Below are 23,338 nucleotides of genomic sequence, written 5' to 3'. Positions count from 1 at the left end.
TGCTGGCAATGTTTATTGAAGTGAATGTGGAGTAATTGCACCCATGACATTTAACAGTGCAGCACTTTGAAAAGTACAGTTTCTGTGTTTACATCTTTGTCAAATTAAAATGATAGATAGGTAGATAGAATGAATACATTTTTTTTTTCTAACTGCTCACTATTAGTATGTTTACATGCACAAGGAATCGATCCTTTTAGAATTCTGTATTCAGATTCAAAATAATGATGTACAGAGATTACATACCAAACTCCACCCAGTTCAGACTGGTCTACTTGCACGACAGAGGAGAGAATTGATTCATCAAACAGGAAACTTAAATCCAGTTAGATTGTGCATATAAAAACAACGTGTATGTTGGCAGAAACAAACAAACAACCCACAAGCATACTTGGTAAAAAAGCAAGATGTTTCACTGGTTATGTACTTTTGAATTTAAAATTGTTAAATACAGCAACATGATTGTGATAAGGTAGGCAGAGTTACACGCTCAAGTAAAGGAATATAAAAAATACAGCAGAATGAAAGCAGACACAATACAAGAAATCAGGCCTCCTAGTACACTGTCAGAGAACACATTTAGAAGACAGAATTAAAAAGTGTCTCTCCAAACTCTAAAAGTGAATGCTGCATTGAGGCAGCTGGTCACACTCCGAGCAGCCATGTAGAGGTTTCCACATTCCTACTTTTGCAGTACATTAATGGGCCGTTCACCTTGTTTAGATATATTTCTAGAATTAAAATAACCTGCTTTTTGTATATTGACAAACCAACCAATAGAAAGGGGACTGGGCTGATAATCTACTTCTATTAATACAGTACTTGCATTAACTGCTTCTCAATCAATCAATTTAGACACTCCGTTTTTAGGACTTGGAAATTAATTACTTGTTACATAACATACTCAGAAGCAGAAAACCTTTCTATGCATTATTGCATGTCATACACAAAGAATATTCAATAAAGGGTTGCAGTCCTTTGGCAGAAATTTTAGCCATTTAGATTTACCAGTGTTGCTTACTGACCTGAACAGCTAGTTTTATACAACATAATACCACTGACAGTAATGTGGGTCGACACTCTACCATTCAATTACACATGCAAAGAGAAACAAATAATAAAGTGAGCAGGCCACTGCTGATTTAAGGAATGCCATCCTTTGCAATTCAAACCATGGCACGACTCTCCCAGAGGGCAGTGCTTTTAATAGGTGAGCCAATGAGAACCATGTATCCACATTTCAAATAGTAGACACATACTAGATCCACAAACTGAACACTATTAAATATGGCAACATACATTGAAGTGTTCTGCTGCCATGTGGTTCAGGGTGCTGATCTAGCGCATGTCTGATTTATGAACAATTGAGGCTCTACAGTACACACATTTGCTGCCCATATTGAGCTGTGACTATATGAACAGCAGCTCAAAGTGGCCAGATCACTTCATATAATTTAATATTTTGATAACATGTATCTAAAACAAATCCTTCTAAAGATTCATTTTTAGTGTTATTAACCCACATTTTCGTCATAGCCAAAACCACATTTATGGCTAGGGAGCAATCACAAGAGTGGACCTGGTAATGAGTTTAAAGTGTTTCAGTTACAAGACACTGCTCTATCCATCTCTCTCTGGCATTCTACTACAGACACACACTTTAACAAGGCCAATACTGGTTAGAGAAGTGCTGCTGGCACAAAGATACCGGTTGTACTGTGGCACATAAGATTCACAACTATCAAAACAGATTTAAAAAAAAAAAATGATATTGTAGATTAATTTTCCATCATCTCAAAATGGAATACTGTTGTTGAATAATTAAAAATTACAATAGAAAAATCCTTCCTTTTGTTTGTTTGAAGGCATTTCCATGATACATGCACGGCAATGCTGCTGCCTCTTGCCATTTACTACAGTATTGCTAGGAGAGGGTCTTCTCGTTATTTACCTCCAAGGTAAGGAGTAGTTTGCGTATGTGAAGAAGTTCTGCCCATTCTCTCTTGCCTACTGATGTAGCACTCTCAGTAATAGTATATTTATGGTAAAATATCTGGGTTTCCAGTTTTCATTTTAAAAACATAAGTTCCTAAGTTATTAACCAATAATATTTCTATATTGGACCATTTTATAAAAATATCATGTTTTTTACTCCAATAAGTCATCAATACCAGACTAATGGAAACCCAAGATTTTTGTGATGACTATGTTCATAAAACATTGGTCTGATCACCCCAGAGTCTTGTGCTAGAGGGATATCGATGGCTTATCCAATGAATCAAACGTTAAACCTCTATGGAATGACACAGTATCTGTTTACAATGTATATGTTTATTCATTGTTGGACAAAGAAGGGCAACAGGCAACTTAATCTACAGTAAATATATTAGAAAGAGAGAGGGTTTTACCGGCATTTAGGCATTAGGAACAACATGCAAGATTAACTTGTGTCGTTATGTGGCAGTACCATAAAATACAAGTGACAAATATAACCTTTTTAATATGGGACTAAAAAAATAACCGAGCAACCTTTAACATCATGAAGTCAACTTGAGCAAAAGGACAAAACTGATTTGCAAAACACAAACAGTTGTCATCCTTAAGTATGCTGCCTGCTCTTTGTATTGGACACCCCAGGAAGCTTCTGCTCCCTTTAACACCCCCCCCCCCCCCACCCCCCCTCCCCAGTCTTAAGACTGCAAAAGCATGCAATTCCAGTGGTGAATGTATAACGTGGATATTGTGAACAATCTTAGAAAAATGTGACAGAATTAGCACTTTAATACAACAGAATGTAAATATATTTTAGGATGCAAGGATAGGTTTCCTGAACTTCGTATTGCTCCTGTCCAAATACATTTTTTAAATGACTAAAAGGAACAGTTGGCAAAAAGGAGACTAGTAAAAAAAAGAAGCACATATACAAAAAGTACTGGTTAAAAACCTGCTTCATTGTACATAAAGGATACTTCTGAGGCAACTTTGGTCTCAAACAGACAGAACACATATATACTGTATACCACAAACCCTTTGTTATAAGCCAATACAGAGCCCAGATAACTGTTGCTATAACATCTTTAGTTACCTGGCACACAAAAAAAAAAAAAAAAGTGTTTTGGTTTGTGCCCCCCCTCCCCCCACACTGACTAAAACAGAGAGGAAAATATATATATATATATATTTGTTATTTATCATGTAAAAGTACCTTAAAACAGAGTACATATCAGGAGGCCTTAAGACTACATAAATGAGATTTAAACTGGTTTCTGTCTATATAAAAAAAGCCACCACATTAAAAAGCATGACGTTCAGTTGTCCACTATAATATAGTACAAGGCTTCTTGTCCTTGAAGGGGTTTTCTGACGCTGGGATACCCATTAGCAGGGGGTCGTACTTGGCATGTTCCCCACAGTAGTGCATAAGGTCTGCAGACGCCTTTGAAACCTGGAGAAACCAGAAAGGCAGGCTTTAACACCATTAAAAACAACCTCAGTGAACCAAAAACAGAAGACAAAAAGTTCAAAAGTTTCTTCAGTTTTGTGCCATTGCCTGTGAAGTGATGTGTTGGAAGTAGATAACCCTCATTGCTGTGCAAGGTCATAGCCTTCAAAACAGCCCCAGGGTAACCACAACAGAAGCTGAAGAGCAACACTCCAGTATTGTGTGTGGCAATTGTGGAGATAGGAGGATGTTTTGTTAAAAGTACTGCAGCTGAATTAAATGGAACACAGTTTACTTATACTTGGTGGACAGTAAAACACCACAAAACAATTACTGAACAAAAGCAGGAGGCACTGACCCTGGTCCCTGGGGCCCTAAACATCTTTGCTTGCCCATTCTAACTTGTTTGCAAGACTAAGGAAAGGTACATGCATTCCTAAAATAAATTCTTGTGCAAAAACTGGGGCAGATAAGAATATGTTGTTGTTCTTTACCAAAAGAGATCTATTAAATCTGGTAGAAAATGAAACTTTACCTTTATTCTCTCGATACTGGCTTCTATTCTTAACTGTTGGACTGTCCTCCTTGCTTGAGATATGTTGTTTGAACTGGACACTTTAGAAGACATTTTAATATAAATTTAGATGCCTGCAACACACACAGAAAAAAACAATAAATGTCTGCAAGTTTTAAACTCAAAAGAAAAATAAAGAAATCTAAATAAAATGTACCTGCTTATTCTTTCAAACAGTGTGGCTCTCACAGGTCCTGGTTTCTGCCTGCAAAACATTCATTAAAGGTGTGAAATCAAAACAGTCAAATAGTTTAAGATATGAATAGTGGATCCTAGTTGCAATGTTTCTAATGCAATATTAAGTATTTTACAGACATTAGCTGCAAGTAACCACAGACACAACTATAAGAGCACATGGCTTATGAAGCCTTTTTGTCAAACCTTGTTTTTTGCAGTACCTTTTTACTGATGCATTGTATACATAATAAATAATGCCACTTTTCCATTGCATGCTCTTTTTTTAATTGAGCAACACAGGCAGTTGTCTTAACAGAGCACAAAGTATTTTACAGTCAACATTAAGGATTACACATAGCCAACATCTACTTCAGTAATCTGTAGTAGTTTCTTGCACAATTCTGTTTCCACTTTTAATATATTTTTTATTGGTCACCTTTAATTAAAATTGCCACCTGTGACAGAGTACTTTACATTTTTACAATTAGTCGGAATTCAAAAGGGATAGCTTTAGAAATAAGCAGATGGCATTTATGTTTGGGGATTGCTTACACAATGCAGGACGTTTTGTACAGTACCGGTGCGTAGCCTTTTTTTCTGAAGCATGGTGTAACATGTGGACTTTATGAAAAATGTCGACAGTTACAGTTTATCTACTGGCACATGACATGCAGCTATAGTGCAATTAAAAGTCTGACAAACTGAAAGGCAGAAGACTTGCAAAAACAGTGAGATCTGCTATATTTAAAAAAAAAAAAAACTGCCCTTGTACTGGTCACAGGTATTATCCAACATTTGCAATGATGAATAGGATCTCTTTTGTCAAACAACCCATTTACCACGCTTTCTGAATGGGAAACTATTTTCAAATCACACTTTCCTTGTAAATGACAAACACACTGGAAAGAACCCTATGAAAGAGGTGTAATGCTATTATCAAGGGTCTACGTGCACTACATACAGTGTGAACTTCGATATCTGTTGCCAACTGCTGTAAGTTTATGTAATTGCTACAGATGTCTATTCAAGTACTGTTTTTGTCCACAGTGTAAAAAAAGGAAAGACCATATATGGTGCATGACTTAACTCTTGTTCCAACATATGCTGCAACTCCCCCTCTGTACTGTTTTCCCAAAAGTGACTTCTATAAGTTTCAGAACTTGACTCTGCTTAAGCAAAGACCGGCAATAAAAACATTCCACCTTGCAGTGCACAAAGGAAGTAGTATTGCAAAATTTTCTGAAGGAAAAAACAAAAAAAAACAACACACAGCAGCACTAACTAAAAACAGCAAGCTCAAGCTGGATATACTGGAACCAACCCTAAATACAAAATCAAGAAGAACTTGTTATAAATCAGTTGTCTGGGATTACTCATCAGTAATGAACAGATATAAAGACACCAAGCATGCAAAGTGTATAATCTTTAATTGTACATGCATAAGGGTACATTAGTTGCTGTAACCTGTTGCTATGCCTCTGTATCCTGAGGAAAGACAGCAGTGATTAGGGTGAACAAAGTGAAAGTGGCCAAGTGCTCAATCTATTCTAGAATCTGCAAAGTGGACCCAGCACCTGGGAAGGGAAAAAATGTTGGCAGTGTCTCTCAGCCTAGTTCAAGACTACACTGCTAATGGAACAGTTCACCTTCCTAGGTGGTTGTAGCGACAGAATTAAAAGGAAGCACAGCAACATTGAACAATAAAGAATTACTCAAAATATTACACCTGGTGAAGATTGTTAAAATGTCATTCTGCAACACTGAGCTGTAACGAATAAATGAACAATTACAGAACTATACTAAAAGCCAGAAACGTCTTACTACAAGAAGGGCTAAAAAGATGGCACACCAAATTATATGGAGGTATGGTAAAAACCAAAAATGACCCATAAAGCAACAATTCAGTGTCTAAAGCCAGGGCAGAACAATCACAGAAAAGCTTGCAGTTCACAGAAAACTCCAGGCAAATCAAAGAATTCTAACATTAGCGTGCCAGCTTGTGTATTCAGCATAAACAGTGCAGTGTAAAACAAACAGAAGGCATTCTAGTTGTGCGTGGGTAACAAAAAAATAAACATTGCGAGTAAAGTCATAACCAACCCAGGATCTGGATCACCATTACATCTTCCCCTTCCTGTTTATTTTGGCAATCCTCCTAAAACAAATCACATGTACTCTAATGATCTGACTGTACTGGTTTATACCGTCAGTAATTTAGTGTTTCCTAAATTATCCTATTTAAAAATCAGGCCTACTATACAGCTGTGCCATGGACCTCTTTTTCTCCCTCTGCTGCCTCCAGATTCCTGGGCCTCTGTCCACTTCTTGAAACATCCTCTCTGTCTCACACCTTCTCTCACACAGACGCTTTAGCAGCAAATGGGAAGCTCACATTGTATCTAGCCAGTCTGTTGAATGAGTCACTATTAGTTCAACTTAAAATGGACCCATTGCCGAAAATTAAGCAAACTGTATTTGCAGCAATATAGTGGGGAAAATGAGTTTGGTGTTTTAATTTTTCAGAGAACATGTATACAAAATTAGAAAGAAAACAGGTTTGTCTTTGGATCTGTACTGTTGAAAGGCACAGCATAGTAATTCATGTACAGTATATAGAGCATCATTATGATTATAAATATCACTAAAAACTAACTTTGTCTAGGTCTCAAACATACTTTTTAGTGCAGGTTTCTATATTTCAATACTTCCACATTGCCTCAAGTTGAAACTGCAAGAAAAATACATTCCTAACAAAATAATTCAGCCAACTAAGCATACAGCAATTTAGCAGAAACTCAGTATGTTAAAAAACAAGTTCATTTATTTCTGTCTGAAAACAGACAATTTCCCTGTGCTAAACCATGGCTAGACATCTAGAGACACCTTTTTCTGTATTAGTTACAGGAAGACCTGGCAGAGCGTGCTGCATCAATCATTGTCCCAGATTTAATAACCAGGAGCTGTGTCGCAAGCTTCATGTCTGGTTATAAACTGCACCTCCTGGAAGGGAAAGGAAGTTCACAAATTCCCAGGAGCTAATGATGTCATTCCCTTTATTAGAGACCTCTCTTCCAAGTCCGTTTTCATATTTTTTTTTTTAAATTCAGACTTCCATTAATGCCTTGATTACATACAGACAGAGACAAATAGATGACACACACCATCTGTAACCAGAGTGGCCTGAGGGTGGAAATGACCATCAATACTGCAGCTGGCTTCCCTCTCCGATGAGCTTTGATTGGCACAACCCTTGGCAGGCTTCTAGCCGCTACCAGCCTTACCCACAAGTTCAGCGAATGACAATGAGGAAAACACTGATCTACTGTAATTCTTACCCGGAGGTAGCTAGCTGTCCCACAGGTGTCAAAACGGCATACAAACTTAACAAGGAGGACTTTAGTCAGCTAAAACAACTTGTTTGCAAAAGCACACACAGTATTTCTTTTCATTTTAAAAACACTGAAAAATGGTCAAGGCCCATGGCCATTGTTGCCCCCTGACTTAAAGCTTTCTCTTAATCTACTGGAACAAAAATTAAAAAAAAATAGTCACAGGAAACTGTCTCAGGAAGGGCAGCTTTGTAGAATAGCCAGAAACAGTACAGTGAGTTAGACCTGTATAGTAAATCAGAGGTATAGGGGCAAAGGGATGCCTCATCTACGCTGATCATATTTCTGTTAACTGTACTCATATTTCACAGCAACTGCAATGAAAAATAATGTTAACCTACAAAAAGCATTGCATAAAGGATACACTTTCAAGAGACCTACAGAAAATCATAGCTCAGAATCTTTAAAAAGAGCCTTCAGGAACGAACATATGGTGCTGCAGCCTTGATCAGTACACTGCTGTTTGGACTTAAAAACAGAAACAGAGTTAGCACAACGATTAAAAGCAGAGGGCTGAGTTTTGGATAAACAAAACCATCCGAGACTATGATTAATACCCACATAAATGCACTGGAATATCACAATGTGACAGTTTATTTTTTTAATCTGTGGTTTTATTCACATTATTTATATATCATGCAGCACTGATATGGCCAGAGGTTAACCCATGTCCATTTAGCTCCATGGTCTTCTAAGGGAACTTTTTCAAAGTCAAACCCTTTTGGTGGGCTACATTTAGTTATTACATCCTGGCTTAAACTACTGAAAGACGTTGTTAACTTCATCACTCCCGGGTCTTTTGATCTACTGCCCCAACCACTGCCATGGTGTTCTTGGAATAACTCTGTGTTCCTGTAGAAAAAAGCCACAGTTGGACCACCTACCAAGCTGGGGCATATTAACTATTGTGCTAACCTTCAGCAAATCTGAAAATATACACACAACTGCCATCAATATGTAGACCACCTTGTGAAAAGCTCTTAAGCCAGGAAATAAACCCAGAGAATAGTCTTCAAACTTGTAATTTGCTATATAGAACAATCTGCTATCAAGCACAATACAGGGTTCAATTGCATCTTAATTAAAATAAAAGTAATATTCCCTCTATATATATATATATATATATATATATATATATATATATATATATATATATATATATATATATATATATATATATATATATATATATATACACACACACACACACACACACACACACACACACACACACACACACACACACACACACACTGCACTCCCAAAGAAATAACTCACAGGTTGAAATATGATTTTACATAAAGTTTGAAAACTGAAATGTGAACAGCACTCGTTTCATTTAAATCCTGGATTTCCAACGGACAATAATGAGCCTAAACAAGTATTGCAAAATTGTACCCTTGGGTTGCTGACTAGGATGAGTGCGATCCTGGTTTGAACATAAAATGTGCTGACAGTAAAACACTGTCATGCAAGCTGTGCATCTAAAAAGCAGGTGAACTGTAAAAATCTATAAAGCAGGTGAACTGTAAATAAGGTAAATTATCAGATCAACCACTAAGCAGTTTCTTATCTAATGCCTAGTCTCCACTGCCTGAATAGACAAATTCACAGCTTTCTTATCCTGCAGTATCGCTTGCATCAGCCCTTACAACCTCGGGAACCTTCAAAACCAGAGGGGTAAAACAATGCTGCCACTGCTCCCGACTACAAAAGACAATTCAGCAGTGAAAAGTCTTCAAGACGCTGCTGTAACATTACAAATGTATCTTGCACCAACACCCAATGCTTCGAAAAGTCGTTGCTCAAGTTTCGATTTATTAGACAACGTGTAAAACTCGACTTTGCTGCACACAATGCCCCCTGAACTAGTTGGCTTTTAAATTTTTTTTATTTTGTTAATTTTTTTTTTTTTTTTTATACACCACCATGGTTACAAGCTGTTAATTCAGAAAAAAACATTTATGAAGTTTTCAAATTTGAATAATAATTGCTTCTGTGCACATGTTTTTTTCTGCTAATTAATGCTTTTTGGAAAATGCGCTGCATTTGCTAATTGACTATTATGCTATCATACAGAGCGATCCTGAATGCCAAATAGCTACCAGGACCAAACTCTATGGAGAGTTGGGTCCAGTCTTTAACAAATGATAAAAAATAAAATTAAAAAAGAAGTGGTACCAGTTTTACAGATAAATGCTTTATAAAAAACCAACCAGATGCCTGTAACATTAAAGTTTGACAAAAGCTTTGCCTGAAAGTACATGGTTGATGTTAATTTATGCTGAAATCCATTAAAAGAACCAATACTCTTCATAAATTATTATAATTATGATGAAACACAGCTACAGGCCACTGTTCCAAGGAGATATTTGAAAAGTCTTACTTCCTTCCTTTCACAGCTAACGAAGGAGCAAACGTAAACCAGTGCAGTAGGTGGAAGCGAATAAAGAGCTCGATTCTCTGTGCAAAGGCCTGTCTCCTCTCCTTGCTGTTAAACAGAGTAGTGGGAGGACGGGATGTAGCAGACAAATACATTCAGTTTTTTGTCTAGACTCGACTTGTGGCAGAGCAAGTTGGTATAAATCGTTTTTGATCTTGCAGGGGCTGGCAGACAACCAGATTATGACTTTTGCCCAAAACACAACAAACCCCAGCACCCGGTTCCCAGGAAAGATTTCTTGGCTCAAATAAAACGTACTTGCTATGGATTTAATTAAAGCCTCCTTAAATATTGGGCAGGGGCAAGTGTGGATTTATAGAAACTTTCAAACGTACTGATGTTCTGTTATAAATGTAAATGCTCAGTCACAGATCAAAGGCTTTGCGATCTCTAGTACTGCAGTCAAATCTAGAATCATGTCAAAATCATGACTCTGTTGGAACTCATGTAGACACCACACATTTTAAAACAGGAGTTCAGGACTAGAAACCCAACAAGACTAGCTGAGGTCAGTCAGTTTGATTGCTAATGTGTACATCAAAAGCAAGCATAAAGCCACATCAAATGCCTTTTACAGGGTCCATCTTGAGCATTTTAAATTTTGCCATAGCCACAGGCAGCATTTCTCTTTAATGACAATGTGGTTTCTTACTTCACATCTGCCCCCTGCCCCCCTCCCCCCCTGAGGCACTACACTCTGTCTGAATCGGGCAGGGACAGCATAAGTAAAGGCCTAGTGAGTTTCCCCACATTCCCCACTAACATGCCTCAAGGCTACCCTAGTGGACCAACCTCCTAGGGAGCGAGAGAAATTCAATTCTCCATGTACATCCAAGCCTGACCCTACCTGCACAGGTGCCCAAGGCCAACAGTCTGGTGTTCCCTCCCCATGATGATTTCTAGTGTTATTTTTCAGACATTGGTAAGTCCTGCTGTGCATTCAGCAGTTTTGCTCTGGGCCTGTTCTGCATGCCTACATACACCCTGGATAAGGGAGTATGCCAAGAAATAAATAACAAATAAATAACAGCCTCAGTCTTTGTTCTGTTTCCAACAGGCACATTTTACTTCAAAACCATGTTTTGTGTGGTTGTATTTGCACGTACAGCAGCAATATGGTCCCTTCTTTCCAAGGTATCTGCCCATTCACACCGACAGCACGCAAATTTCCTTCTCCTACTCTAACTCATCCCCACAGCATCAAGAGGTATTCGCACCTGCAGTTTTAGGATTCCGCTCTCTAAAATAATGTTGTTACCTCCAGATGTGTTGTATCTCTGCTTCCTCCTCCCTAACTATTTTCACTACATGAAATGGTTGTTTTTAACAGCTTCTGTCTTCTCCATGGGTATCCTATTAAATGTTCAGGATCTCCCTGCCTAATTAGTTCAGCGAGATAAAGCACCTCTGGCGATCTGGGTTTGAATACAAAAAAAAAAAGAAAACTTCACTTGGTGGGTTATTTCCCCATGAACAATGCAAGCTTCCATTATTCTTTCAATGCCACTTTGATCTCCTACCATAATGATCTCTACCCCCTCAGCACCATTAGCCCCAACCTAATAAACACAAGTAACACTTTCTAACATTCCTGTCACTTAAGCTTGTTAAACAAGTATTTTTGACCCCTGGCAGATCTTGGGAGTCTTTAATACCCATAACAATTCCAGAGATGGGTGGGTCAGAATGGACTATATATAGCTGGGTGCAAGCCTAATTTAGAACCAACTTGACAGTGACGATATACAACTTAAACTCATTAACTACGGGTCCACTGAAAGTAAAGCCATTTTTCTGACAGCATTCAAATCATGAAGTGTTGTAAAGACATTGTTTTGTTTTTCTTAATTGGCATTGCAATGTTGCAAATGTCAATTAAATTGGCTAAGGGGAAATCTGCGAATAAAGCTTCCAAGAACAAAGCATCAATATTTAGCAAAGTGTTTTTGTTTTTTTCTTTCTGTTCCTGCCAGGCAATCAGGCATTGCATTTATGCAATTCTTACTGGAATATGGATACACTTATTGCACGTTTGGGTAGTTCTCTGTGGCCACATTAAGACAGCAGTTTCTACTTCCTGTTGTGCGAGTGAACTGAACCGTGACCCCGTTTTTTTTTTTCTTTACAGCTGTGTAATGGGACACTTCTGCAGAGCAAGGTCTACAACGGGATCTGCTGTGTGAAAATCACAACAAGAGTCCGGAGTCTCTTACCCTTCTCCATTGGCACATCCGACCCGTAAGGGCTCGGTACGGTAGGGTGGTTCTCCACTGGCTATTTGTCAATCTGAGCGAGATCCAAACCGTGAAACTCTGGCCTCAAGACATCTGAATGCGGCTGCGAGCAGAGCCAGGGACGGGGTTATGGATTTTCTTCATTACGCTGCATCAGTCAGTACACTCCAGAAAGAAAAACAAGAAACATGCTGGGAGTGTGATCAGAGAAAAATACAGCCTGGAGACGCTGAGGAAGTGCAGGCTCTAGTTTCTCTGTTGGCAGACAGACGTGTTCAGGAAGATCTGCAGTCGTAAGTCAGAAATTACAACAATTTATGCTCGACTTTGACGATCTGAAGCAAATAGACAAACCGCGGGTACAGTATACTTAACTCACACACGCATTGTGACAGAAGTGAAAGGGTTCCTCTTGTAATTCGCCCTCCTGACTACTGGCAGTGCTGTGCAGGAAGGACCAAGACCGAGGAGAAAGGCAGAGTCATGGCTGGGGCAGGTAGTGGCCATCTTAACTTGGGGCAGGACTTCATGGTCGAGCCCCATTGTTGCAACCAGCTGCGCTGCGCTCGACGATTGGCTGAGGTGTGGTAATGCACAGCACTGATTGCAGGGGTGGGGCTCGGCACTATTTAGGCTGTGGGGTTCTGCCATTCGGTCTCCCTATCCTGAACTGCGACGGTCGTGCTGCGTGAGCTCTGCGAGTTTGTTTGTTTTTGTTGTGCTTGTATACCCAGACTGAGGATTCCCAGGCCGGCTGCCTCCGAGCCTGGGCTTCCCAATGTGATCCTTGGCATCTCCAGGAACTACTTATCCTGCTTGGGAGAGGGAGCCCAAGCCACCTGCTGTGCTGTGTGGATTACTGAGATACCACGTGGCAGTATTTCTGTTCTGTGTGTATTATTTGTTTTCATTGCAAGCCTCTGCTTACCATAGCTGGTAACAAAGGCAGTTTTCTTTGTTCACTGCAATTGTGTGGAAACCCACTGCTCGGGACTTTGTACTTCTGGGTGTGCTGTAAATAAGTCAACCCCAACTACATGCTCCCTGGCTCCATCACTTCCGGGTTACATCACTTCCTCCCATAACCCACCACACTCCCAAATCTCTCATCCTTGACCTTTATTATATTAATATAAAGAAAAAAAATGTGAAAAATAACACAATTCTAAACTTATTTATAAAAAAATAGTCAAAACAAAATACTGTACTGCTGTACCACATCCAACAGAACTAATTTAACTTTAGTAAGTCGAATTAAAAAAAAAAAAAAAAAAAAAAAAAAAAAAAAACGTGTGCATTATTAATTTTTGAACACCACATGTTTGCACATCTTTTGGCAAACTGAGTTAACAATTAATAACAACTATTTTCGTTGCGATGTCAGTAGCATGGCTTGGCTCTGCAGTGGAAAAGCAACCCTGGCTCCTCTTAAAATGCACTGCGAGGGCTCGGTACGGACCAGAGGCAACAAGGTGATGCCAAAGGCTGAACTCTCCCCAGAGTCTGAAAACATCCTGCAGCTCAAAGCAACTGCAGCCAGATTATACAGCTATCTGTAATCCAGAGAGAGAGAGAGGAGATTACAGCAGGGCTATGCTGTCTAGACACCAGCCTAGACTGAACTAATTTCTAAGCTATCCAACTAACCCACAAAATACTTAATTACAAAATGCCACTTTGTGTTTTCCATCCAACGGCAGTATTAACAGACTGGCACAACCTTGCCACGATGAAAAGTCTCTGCACATTATAAATGTTTCTCCAAGCAAATTACTTCCTTTTTCTTTTACCAGGAGTGGCTGCTAGGTCAATGTCATACTGTCGTATAAAGTCAAGGCTAAAAGATACCGGCGTTTGGGAAGTAAATCACTTGTTATTCATTTATTTATGAGGCTTATAATGTTATCTTGTACTAGCCATCTGTCTAAAACACTAAAAGCAGCTGTAGAAAGCAATCCAGGTATCGTACAGAATAAGCAGGGCTGTAATGGTGTAATTGTGTGCCAATTCCCTGTTAAATTGCACTAATTAATGTTTGCCAACAGGAGGCTAAGCAGAAAGGATTAATGATGTCAATGCATCGCCAAAATCTGTAGAAGAGGCGTCACTTTTAGTTTTTTTTGCATGTGTCTAAGTTATTAGGCCTACAAGACCTTAAAGTTGCATAAAATTAAAACTGTTGCATGAAAACTCTTGCAATTTCAGAGTTGTAGAAGCTACTGGGAACTAATGTCCACAGCTAAAATGAACGCAATTGGTCATATCGATTAGCAGCCATATTGGATTTTACGACACACTTTACGACACACCATTTACCACTTATTGTAGAGTTCTGAAACTTGGTACACGTGGTTAGGGATTGTCCAAGATGCACGGTGCTCAAAATGAGGATTGGTTCAATGGTATTGGAGGCCATGTTGGATAACCTAATTGTCTTCTCCAAAAACCGCTAATCTGATCGAAGCAAAACTTAAGTTGCTACAGTAAAAAACATGGTTGCCATGGGCCAATCAAAACTGAGCATTGCTCTTGTTGCATACAAGTCAAAAGTTTCAGTACACTTGTTGGAAACTAGGTTTTTTTCATAATTGTCAATGTTTTACGTCACATACGTTTCTGTAAATATTTGAAAATGAAAACACATGTTACAATATACAAAACAAAGCATAAGGTGTATCAAAGCAATGTTCAAGAAAATTGAAAAAATTGTCTCTAAATCTTGGATTCCTCAAAATAGCCACCCTTTACCTTAATAACAGCCTCATAAACACGAGGCATTCAGTTAACAAGTTTCAGCAGGAAATCACCCGACATGTCTTCCCAGCTCTTCTGCAGCAATTCCCAGAGATGCAGGGCATTTGTGGGTAGCTTTGCTTTGACTTCTGTCCAGTTTGTCCCATACAAGTTCTATGGGATTGAGGTCTGGAAACTGGGCAGGCCAGGTCATTAGATTGAGTTGTCCTTCACTTTCCTTCTTCGCCCGATATTTCTTGCACAACTTTAAGGTGTGTTTCAGGTCATTATCTTGCTGATGAATGAAGGACTGCCCAACTAGCCATAATCGTGATGGAATGGCATGCCTCTGAAGTATGCTATGATAGCCATGCTGGTTGAGCTTGACATGGACTTGGTAAAGATCACCAACTCAACAGCAAAGCAACCCCAGACCATGACACTGCCTCCTCCATGCTTGACAGTGGGAACCACACATGCAGAACTCACCCTCTGCATCTTACAAATACTCAGCGGTTGGACCCAAATATTTCAAATTTTGACTCATGGGTCCATAAGACTGACTTCCACTTCTCAAACGTCCAGTTTCTGTGTTTTTTGGCCCAGGCAAGTCTCTTCCTCTTATTCTGCATTCTTAACAATGGTTTCTTAACAGTAATTCTTCCAGTTAGGCCAGCTTCACGCAATCTCCTCTAAACAGTTGACGTTGAAACATCTGTACTTCTAGTAGCAGTTAATCGCCGGTTTCGCAGACTTTGATGGTCTTGGTCACAGCAGTTACAGACACTTGCAAAGTTCTTGCGATTTGTCTTAAAGATTGACCTTAATTTCTTAAAGAAATTACAGACTTTCTTTGCTTAACTGAGCATATTTTGCCATTTCCTGCTCCCTTGCATTCAGGAATGACAAACTTGTGCCTATGCTACCTATATTTATAGTAATCATGGACCCTCACCTGTTAACAATAATTGGTGACAAAAGGTTAATTAGGTAACACGCTAGTTAACTCAGAGAACATCTAACAAAGACACTTTCATACTTAGGCCAGTGTTCTAACACCATGTTATACACATTTCAGACTTAACTGACTTGGGCTTCAGACTGAAATCCCCATGCCTTGGGTGACCATTTCATTGAAATTGACAAGATTTACATTTTCATTTAAATTAAATTTTTGATTGCAATTCACTTATGATTATCAGCTTATATAAGTACATGTATCATAATGAAATATTAAGTGTTTATAGACAAGTTTATTCAGTTAAAAGCATAGATAATGAAAAACCTGGTTTCAAGCAGGTGTACTCAAACTTTTGACTGGTACTGTATATTGTGCATTAAATGAACACCGTTGAACAAAAACTCTTGACAAATTCAGAGTAGTGTCTACAACTGAGTGAATGGCAACCAATCAAAATGCTTCAGTTTCACAATAACTCCTTGGAAGCCGTACAGTTGCTTGCAACTTCTAGATATTATTATTGTTTTTGGCATAGAGACCAAGCTCTGGCCCTGTACAACTTCACTAAATGTGTTGGTCCTTCCATGGCAGTAGCTTCAGTTCTTACACCACTCAAAGGCTTTTCTCTTTTATTTTTTGCCCTCCGTGTTTCTAGGAGTGCTCTGCTCCGATACAACATAACCTTCATTACATATATCACACAGTTTAATATCCTGCTAAGAATCACAGCATTTATACAACATCCTAGGGTTTGCATTGCACAGACATGATGTACTCATTTTATTTTCCAAGCCTGCACTAGTTAGTATATAGTAACAGGGAAGGGATATTTGCATCAATAAAAACTTGTATTTGCACAAGTCCTACAGTTCTGCATTTTCCCAGAATGAAAAAGGTTTGACAACTGGCCAAGTGGACAGGATGAGGGAATCTATGCAATTATGACAGAATGGAATGAAGGAATAGTCTCTTTAGTTTGTATATATTGCATACACGTATCCAATTCTTAGCCAACCGTACATTACAAAACAATTAGCTACATTTCGGTTCAAGTTAACTTTTTCGTCATCATTCAATTGCATTACAAACTGTTGCAAACATTACAAAAAGGGGGTGGAACTGCATTTTTCTAATTGGATAACCAGGTCTGATTTTACAGATTTCGTGCAGACTCTGTTCTGTTTAGCACGCACACACACACACCCATCCACCCACACTGGGGTTCTTACAATGTTGAACAGGTTAGCTGGCTGATCACCTCTGCAAGAGCAAACTCACAACTCACCACAATGGGAGGTTGTGTGCACTGTACGATCATGGGCGGATTTCAGGGTTACCTAAACTAAGAAATTGTCTTTGTGCCTGACCTGCTGCCGTTTTAATAAAATGTGCATGTGTCAATTAATTGGGTATTTAATGTATTGAGGTTTCTGTTAATGATGAGCAACACAAACTGAAGCGTTCACCAAGCATAGCCATCAAGGCACTTTTTTTTTTTTTTTCCCCCCACAGATGTGTTATTGCTTATATGCAGCAGGTTATGTACATTTTTGCTATTTGTGGAGATGAGATACTAATGATTACGGAAGTTCACTCCAATTAAACCATTCCCATTTGTTTAGCCTCTTATCAAGTTATGACATTTTCTCCACCTAAAGTTTTATTTTTACTCGCATATAGAAGACCATGTGCACAAGAATCCTTTTTACTCTATTTAAAATATAATAAGTCATTTCTATAGGTTTCACTGCATGCACATTAAAAGCGCAAAAAAAAAAAAAAAAAAAAAAAAAAAAAAAAAAGAAAAAAAACAAATCCACTGCCAAATCGCTAACTCAGCTAAACAAAGCTCAGGTAGTGCAGTGCTGGCTGGTATCAAAGTCTTGACTTGAATTCTTCGATGAAGTTGTCTTTAAAGTAATTATCATCTAAGTCACCTTCTCTTAGGTGCATACAGGTAAATAGCACAGCAGGTAGGTCTTTTGAGTAGAGCTCCAACTGGGATAATTAAAAGGGCCATTTCATCTCTACCGACGAGACCAGGAGACAGTTTCAAAGGCTCCTGCTGATGGAGCCGGTCCTGCACCTCTGACCTCCAACCTTACTTTACAGGAATTTAAAAGCACAGCATAGGGCTGCTAGATATTTAGCTACCTAAATATAGCAGAGGATTATATCTATCTATACACATAAAACTGAATTGTGTTATGGCAGTTTTCTATGCCAGAGTCAATGGTCAAACATGATGACTTTAGTCCTTTCCACCTTCAGAGTTTGCACCGTGAGCACTAATATTCAAAAAATTATTTCAACACAATACTGTACGAAAGAGCTACTGTAAACTTACTGTAGGTCACACAACTACAGAATATAAAAATACAGATAGATTGACACCCTCAAGAAACTCCAAGTGCCAACAGGAACATCAATACTAAGTTTCATTAATGATCTTAAAAGTGTTTGATGCAATGAATGGGAACTACTGTATTAACATAAATACAGTAGTCCATGTATAAAAAAGTTTAGCACAATAGAATGCCTCACATTAAACCTGTAATAAATGCTGTGGTATGCTAGTAGGATGACTAATCAGATGAAGTCACTCATTTATGGAGAGCCCAGATTTTTCCATATAAGGCAATGGCATTGTTAAAGCCAGCTCCTATCTCCACACTGGAAAGAGCAAGACAGGATCACCTGATAGTCAGGCATCGACTGCTGCTGTACTCTGGTCAGATAAATCACCGCTCACTGGGAGGGGATTACTGCAACTGCTGCAGTAATGACAGTGATCTCATTATCAGGAAATTCTTGCCATGTCACACAATGCCTTGCAGTGAAAAGAATAGTGTGACAGGATGAATTTCTACATGAATATGCAGCAGTTTAGAAGAGCAAAGCAGGAACCCTCTGAGCCCTCACTTACTGTTCCCCGATACACCCTCTGACCTCATCATACCTTGTGCAAAACCCCATCCAACTTATCCTATTGCACACACTCATTTGCAATCTTATTTTTCTACACATCCCTTTGCACCCAATCCACAAAATATAACAACTTGTCCTGTAATTACAACTTGTCCTGTCATTTTCAAACACTAGAAAGAGATTAATGCTACCAGCCTGAAACCTTTATAGGGTCAGGGGAAACGCTGTAGGTTTAAAGCAATGATGTGGGCTGTGTGAACATGACTTTGTGCACTCTATTCTTTGAGGGGGGGGGGGGGGGGGGGGGGGGACACGACACAACAAATTTTACTATTGGAGGGTCTTTCCTTGTCAAACCCACGGGTGCTGGCTTCAATTGCATGCCCCCCCCCCCCCCCCAGCAGATATCCAAATGCTTCAGCCTATTACTGTGCTTGCAGTCACTGAAGTATGCCAAGGAAACGTTTGCTGTAAAGCACCTATACGCATGACATCTGCTCATACATTAAAATGACATTTGCATGTTTGATCCCATTTAAACCAATAACACAGGATAAAGATTTTCCTTTGAAATGAAGTGTCTAAATTTACACTGTTGTATTTCAGTGCCACTACTGTATATTGTACTGTATCTTATGACTTATTGATCCCATTTATACAGTCCAGGGAAATGCTGGCCTGACTGTACATTTATTGATGACTTAAACTGGGATAACCTGATCCAGAGTCAACAAGAAACATAATAAGATAACGTCACATTTACGTAAGCAGTGTTGATTGAACATGTTAAAGCTCATATCCTGCTTTGGCCCTGAAAAACCCACAGACACCAAAAAAAAAAAAAGGGGGGGGGAGACAAACAATGCTACTATTTTATAAAGTTTACTAAATGCATATTAAGCAACCCACAAAACAATATTTATGGTTTACAATTGATCATATTGTTCATGCTTGTTTGGTCTTTAAAAAAAGGAAAGATTATATACGACCAGCAGAAATTCATGCACAACCTGCAGAATATCACAGCACTGGAAGTCAAAATGTACAGCTGCTTCCTGCCATTATAGATGCATTTCTTCTATCTTTTTATATTCAGTTCAACCGAGTATCCAATATCAGATAGGTTTTTGCAGTCAGTTGGGCTGGTCTTACTTTCCTGTTAAGTTATTAGGAAGTTCCTTAGAAGCGACATTCTGGCGATCTTGCAGTTGCAGAAGGCCTTGCGCTACTGTATGCTTAGAGAGAAAAGTGTAGACTTTTCCATCCACAGAAAGATCTGAAACTAATTCTTGCAATATAAAAGAAAGAAATTAAATATGTAGCAAGGCTCTTTATTCCAACTCCCTTACACACACAAACTAATTTTCATTTTTTTCTATGAGGGTTGCCCAAGATGCATTTTAAAAGCTGTGATTACAGGTTACCTAGCGATCCAAAAAACAAAGCTAAAAATTAAACAAAAGCCTACTTTTAGTTAGCTTTCTTAAAACCAAACAAAACTGACAAAAAATGTGTACATATTTGTATGTGTGCACATTGATATGCACTGTACATTTCTGTGTACTCAGCATTTCAAATAACACATTTTCAAACACGCTTTACCATAGAATTAAGATTTTGTCAATTCACTTCAAGTTTTAGATGCACTCACACATTCTGAAGTAGACCCTGCATGTAAAATTAACAGGCGCTTGCTTTAGGAAACCTAATAAAAAAAGCAGTGAGCGTGATTATTCTTTGGTACCAGATGGGACACTGTTTCTACAGAAGAACCCAATATCATGTTTCTCCACAGCACCAGCAATAATATAAAAGGTCCAATTACTTCATTAGAAATGAGAACATGTTCCCATGACTTTGCTTACTGTAGCATGACACCGCAATTTCAAGGTGAAGAAAACTCCATGTACATATGCTTTGGCGTCACACACTATTGGTTTAGCACTACCAATGCAGTACATCTCTTGTAATTCCGTGCCAATTTTGAAATGCAGTGTTAGACTGACTCATAAGATATTATAACAAGGTGCTTTCTTGCCAACTTATGTAACAAACGCTCTGGGGGGGGGGGGGTTGTACAACAATGGGTTTTTATGCAACACCTTAACAAATGACCTTCACAGTACCTCAAGGGGAAAAATAGTATTTTTTTCCACTTTAACCCAGTTGTATCAATAGTCTGCTGCTATAGGGACAAAACAACCACCAGAAAAAAAAAAAAAAAGCACTTCTCATTTGCATTAAGTAAATTGTCAAAAAAAATTAATTAAAAAAAATGATGGAATACCAATACTAGAGACACAAGTCTTGTTTATCCACAGAGCACGGACTACAGTGACAGTGGCGCCCTGACTAGCTTTTATTTTCTCCACAAGCATGCCTTCAGCCTGCACTCAGGAAACGATACTTTTAGTCTTTAAGCTGAATTCAGTGTCCCCCCCCCCCCCCATCCCATGTAAAATGTACATCACATACACCAGAGGGTAACCATTAGCATGCTCCTGCAACACACTGCAAGAAGCATTGATCCTACTGCATGTGGTACTACTGAATGATACACCTGCGAGAGGCAGAAAATGATATAAAGTCAATCTACCAAGAAGAATATACTGGATAGTGATATTTCATAACCATACCAGGTTCTTCAATGGCTATACTGTACTAGAACACAGTATCTCAGTCCAAGATTTCATTTTGGGTTGTGCAAATCATTTCCACCTTTTAGAAATGAAAACAGAAATAGTGCTACAAGGTATTGCTGGTACCTTTAATACAAACAAAACAAACAATCTGTAATGAGATCCTTTGCACGGCAGTGTTCACCACCTGCTAGGTAACCGTAATCCATCGTTACTGAACTATTGTGCTGGTCCAGCGATATTCAAGTACCTCCCACACATACAAACACTGGTAGTATATTATTATAACAGGATTAACGGGCAATGAGCTCAGTCTGTCAGGGAGTGGGTCTCCGAGGATTATTCCCATCCCCAGTGCAGTATTATACTTGCCCTGGTTTTAATCTGTCTGCTCTCAGTGATGCAGGTGTATGCCAATCTCAGAATTATGCAATTAATTTCTAGCCTCTAGGATGCAGCTCTACAAACTGTATTCATATTGGGAAAAAAAAATTAAAAAAATAAGCAGCTCAATATTTCATGGTGTGTGCAGTCCCTCGATCAGGTGTTTCTCACATGAGATACATACTAGTAAATAGACTGCAAAACTAAAAAAAAAAAAAAAAGAGGATGTGATCCCACATTTCATGAAATATGGAAGTGAGAATATCTTTTAAACAACAAAAGTAAAAATATGAATGAATGAAACTGAATATTAATGTGCAAAGGTTCTTAATACAAAATCTGTATTAGTTTTTATAAGGTAGTGTGAGCACAGTGGCTTTTTCTACATATACACATTATATATATATATATATATATATATATATATATATATATATATATATATATATATATATATACACACATTACACACACACACACACACACACACAATATATCTTCAATTTCACCTTGTTCAAGGATTCTGAGGATAAGAGATCCTTTTTCAATACAAGTAAAAAATATTTAATGATGCATCAGTAGTGCTTAAAATGCTTTTATATACCGGTGTACAAAAAGAGTGGCCTGCCCTTTCAAGATGCATCACGTTATTAGGAAAAAACTAACAGGCTGCTTTCTGATGAACAGATATCTCAGGTGAGAAATAAATAAATAAAAATAAATGCAGATCAAATATTTCTTTTTGTGACAACGGCAGTTCAGCCAGGATCCTGAAAGCCATCCTTATGCAAATGTCTGATAAGCAGCAAACACACAGGATGCCAAACCCTGACAGCCGTTGAGAATACCCCCCCCTGTACACAAACAAAACATAAGCACCCAGAAGTGCTGGATGGGGAAGCTCAAACATTATAATCCCTAAAACAGGAAGGCAGGCGTTACACCTTCATGTGCCTGCCAGAGATTGCCATGCAGAGGTGGGTAGATGGAAGCTATCCAAGAGAGAAATGAGGTGGGAGTAGAATGCTGAAAAATGGGAGTGGCTGTCCCATTCTAATGCCAGATGTCAAAATAATGTCCTCTGTAGGGGAACAAACAATAACTGCTGAGGTATTACACACACAATTCAAGCGTGAGACTGTACAATGAGCAATTATCTGTGCCAAATTAAATCATTATTAACGATTAACAGTCCATGTAAATTAAGACGCTACATTAACTAAATATCACTCAATTCCAAGTTCATGCATTTTTACCCAATACTATCAGTGTGCATAATAAGTTTGAACTTGCTTAACCATCCCAAAAACATTTCAAAAAAGAGTGTAGTATGGCAAGTATTTAATACGGGAAAAATATATATATATATATATATATATATATATATTTCAAAACCATACAAGTATAACACCTGTTAATCTAAAGTACAATTCT

The 23,338-nt window shown here is 38.5% G+C and overlaps 1 protein-coding gene across 6 annotated transcripts in view; it reads right to left on the bottom strand.

Moving 5' to 3' along the window:
- gng12b (guanine nucleotide binding protein (G protein), gamma 12b) overlaps positions 1 to 23,338 on the bottom strand; it is a 46,435-nt gene continuing 23,097 nt past the window's right edge. For 2 of the 6 annotated variants that reach the window (XM_041270518.1, XM_041270517.1), the window contains 3 exons: positions 4,174 to 4,221; positions 3,978 to 4,090; positions 1 to 3,445 (listed from right to left, as the gene is read on the bottom strand). In XM_041270518.1, coding sequence (XP_041126452.1) covers positions 3,320 to 3,445; positions 3,978 to 4,070 — 219 coding nt within the window. In that variant the 5' untranslated portion in view covers positions 4,071 to 4,090; positions 4,174 to 4,221 and the 3' untranslated portion in view covers positions 1 to 3,319. The other 4 variants (XM_041270519.1, XM_041270520.1, XM_041270522.1 and 1 more) reach the window with 4 other exon arrangements.

Source organism: Polyodon spathula, chromosome 14, assembly GCF_017654505.1.
Source record: "Polyodon spathula isolate WHYD16114869_AA chromosome 14, ASM1765450v1, whole genome shotgun sequence".
Taxonomy (NCBI): domain Eukaryota; kingdom Metazoa; phylum Chordata; class Actinopteri; order Acipenseriformes; family Polyodontidae; genus Polyodon; species Polyodon spathula.
This window is presented reverse-complemented; position numbering and strand designations above follow the sequence as displayed.